This window comes from Chinchilla lanigera, unplaced genomic scaffold (assembly GCF_000276665.1).
Source record: "Chinchilla lanigera isolate Chin_1 unplaced genomic scaffold, ChiLan1.0 scaffold00068, whole genome shotgun sequence".
Classification (NCBI taxonomy): Eukaryota; Metazoa; Chordata; class Mammalia; order Rodentia; family Chinchillidae; genus Chinchilla; species Chinchilla lanigera.
The window spans coordinates 6,198,893-6,201,637 of record NW_004955469.1 but is presented as its reverse complement, the minus strand read 5'-3'; the positions used below and the strand labels follow the sequence as shown (position 1 = coordinate 6,201,637).

The window sequence follows — 2,745 nt, the reverse complement described above, 5'->3', positions numbered from 1 at the left end:
AAAATAAAATAAAATAAAATAAAACATGCCTAGAATATCCTACTCACAAAGACTGCTTACCCCTTTTTGATGGAGTTCAGAAACTGCTGACTTGCACCATCAGAATAACTTCTGAAATCATCATTAACTGTAAATCCATTTTTCCATAATTTTATATTTACATCTACCTGCAAAGTAGTAAGAAGAAGTTGTATTATGTCAATAAAATGTAATAGTAGTAGATCAAAAGTCCTTTAAAGACAGGCACGGTGGTGTACATCTATAATTCTGGCACTCTGAAGGCTGAGGTAGGAGGGTCTCAAGTTCTAGCCCAGTCTGGGGATGTAGCTCACTCCAAAGTTCCTGGGTTCAATTTCAGTGAAACACACACGCATGTGCCTGTGCAAAGTTCTGTGACCTTTAAGTCAGGCATCCTTGCACATCCCAGCACTTAGGAGGCTGAGGCAGGAGGACCACTATGAGTTCAAGGCCAGCCTGGGCTACATAGTGAGCTCAAGGCCAGTGTCAATTAGATAGTGAGACCCTGTCTCAGAAAGTTACCATATATTTTATGTATTCCTTATAGGAAACTTCAAATGTAAAATATTCCATGGGTTCAATTCCCAGTATCACAAAACAAAACCAAACAAAAAATGAAAACCAGAGATAAGGGAGAAAACAACGAACTTTGGACCTTGTGCTTGCCAAGCAGGTACTGTGCTGCTGAGCTATATGCCCAGCCCAGGAAACTTTTCAAGTTTTGGGAAAACGTCAGGTATATGATGGCAATTCCCCCAAATTTCTATTTTCACTAAAAATGTTGGTTTAGTAAAATTTTGTTTGCAACAAATCTGGAGGTTGTTTTCCTTGAAGTGCCACCAGAAATGGAATGTGAAATATCCAAGTCTGTGTAAACCACAGCCCAGGTATAAATCATTCCCTCATGTAAAAATTGCCAAGAAAAAGCAGATAGTTCAGTTTCTACCTCAAACACCCGGGCTTTCCCTGAAGCCATCTCTGTGTAGTGTGGAAATGCTATCTCTGGTTCACATACTGTGAAGATGTGTTTAAGGTCTGGGACTTAATAAAACTGCTATGTCAAAAAAAACCAAACCTGATATAAGAAACCAATGCCACTTTGTACTCTAGTGCCATGTTAAAGCTTGAGTTTCTGTTTCCTTATGTATGTTTCCTGTAAATATTGTCATAGTTACCTAACCCAGTCTTTGTCATAAGACTGCTTGTTCCCTACATAAAATGTCAAACACCATTGTTCCTTAGCTCATGCTTTGTAGGAGTATTTCTATAGCTACACCAAATCATATCAGTATCACCTAGGCCCGGAACTAGATCCGGAACTACAACTGTACAACTATTCTTCCTTCCTGCCCTTCAGGGTTGGTGCTTGGACATGTACTGAGTACCCACCGCTGGCTATAAACTTATCTCTGCATCCAACCTCCATGGGTGACTCAATTAAGTAAGTGCGTTTGCCCTACCACACCTAGCTGAGAATGTAATATTTCTAGTTCAGTTTGTTGCTGCCGTCTTGGTTCCTGCGAGGATATCAGCAGTTTTACTCACCAGTGTTTCTGCAATATTGATTCAAGGTCAACCCTGAAAATGGTTGATATTTTCTTTGATATTATGAAAAAGTTTTGACCTCAGGGACTTATCAAAAGTTTGTATTTAGGGCGGATTTGGTGGTGCAAGCCTGTAATCCCAGCACTCGGGAGGCTGAGGCAGGAGATCACTATGAGTTCAAGGCCAGCCTTGGCTACAAAGTGAGTTCAAGGCCAGCCTGAAATGCAGAATGAGATCATGTCTCAAAAAAACAAAGACACGCACACAGACAAAGTTCCATATTTTGAGAAATGCAGAAAGAGAAAAACAACCATATACTCTTACCTGTTTCTTCTGTTCTGTGGGGGATAAGCATTTGGCTCCGACCTTCTGAGCTTCCTCGAAAAGACTGTCAACAAAGTATTCACAACTCCTTTGTCGACTATCACTATTGTCAGATCCTGTTTCACAAACCCTAAAAAAAAAGAAAGAAAAAGAAGTGCTACAAAAATTTACAAAAATTCTTCTTTTTTTTTTTTTTGCTTGTTTCTGGTACCGGGAATCGAACTCATGATGTCGCGCTTGCCAGGCAGGCGCTGTGCCACTGAGCTAAATCCCCAGCCCCACAAAAATTCTTCTAAGGAAGGGATGTTGAAATGAATGGTACCTCCACACCTGCTGTTCAGGTGTTCCGCTAAGTAACAGGACTTGGGGAAGTCATTACCCCTTTCTAGAGCACAGCCCCTCGCTGACATGTGGAGAGGGACCATGCTGTGCTCAGTGGGCTGGCCTTTGGGCTGCAATGTGTTTGTATCCGTGGCCCTTACTCATAAGATGCAACAGCATGCACAAGCCACCCCAAGGGTTGTAACAACAAAAAATGTCTTTATACATTACCAAATTTGTCTGGGGACAAAATCTTACCAGATGGAGAACCAGCAGGTCCTGAGTAAAGAATATGGGTTTTCTTTTATATTTTTATTAGTACATGTTTGCAGTACATAATGATTACATTCACTATGAGCAGCTGGTACACGTACATAACACAGTTAAATTCTTATGTTCCCCGCTTCCTTCCCTGTTTTTTTTTTTTCTTCTTACTATGTAGCCCAGGCTAGCCAGCCTCCTGGGTGTGGGGATCACATGTATGTGCTACCATACCCGGCTCCCTCTGTATTATTTTTAAAGGGCTCAAAAGCCAGG

The 2,745-nt window shown here is 41.2% G+C and overlaps 1 protein-coding gene across 1 annotated transcript in view; it reads right to left on the bottom strand.

The window, feature by feature from the left end:
• Positions 1–2,745, bottom strand: part of Ubxn2a (UBX domain protein 2A) — a 41,045-nt gene that overhangs the window by 12,931 nt on the left and 25,369 nt on the right. Inside the window, exons 4-5 of the mRNA XM_005400368.2 lie at positions 1,888–2,017; positions 61–167 (exon numbers count right to left, since the gene is read on the bottom strand). Of these exons, the coding sequence (XP_005400425.1) occupies positions 61–167; positions 1,888–2,017 (237 nt within the window). The remainder of the gene's footprint in view (positions 1–60; positions 168–1,887; positions 2,018–2,745) is intronic.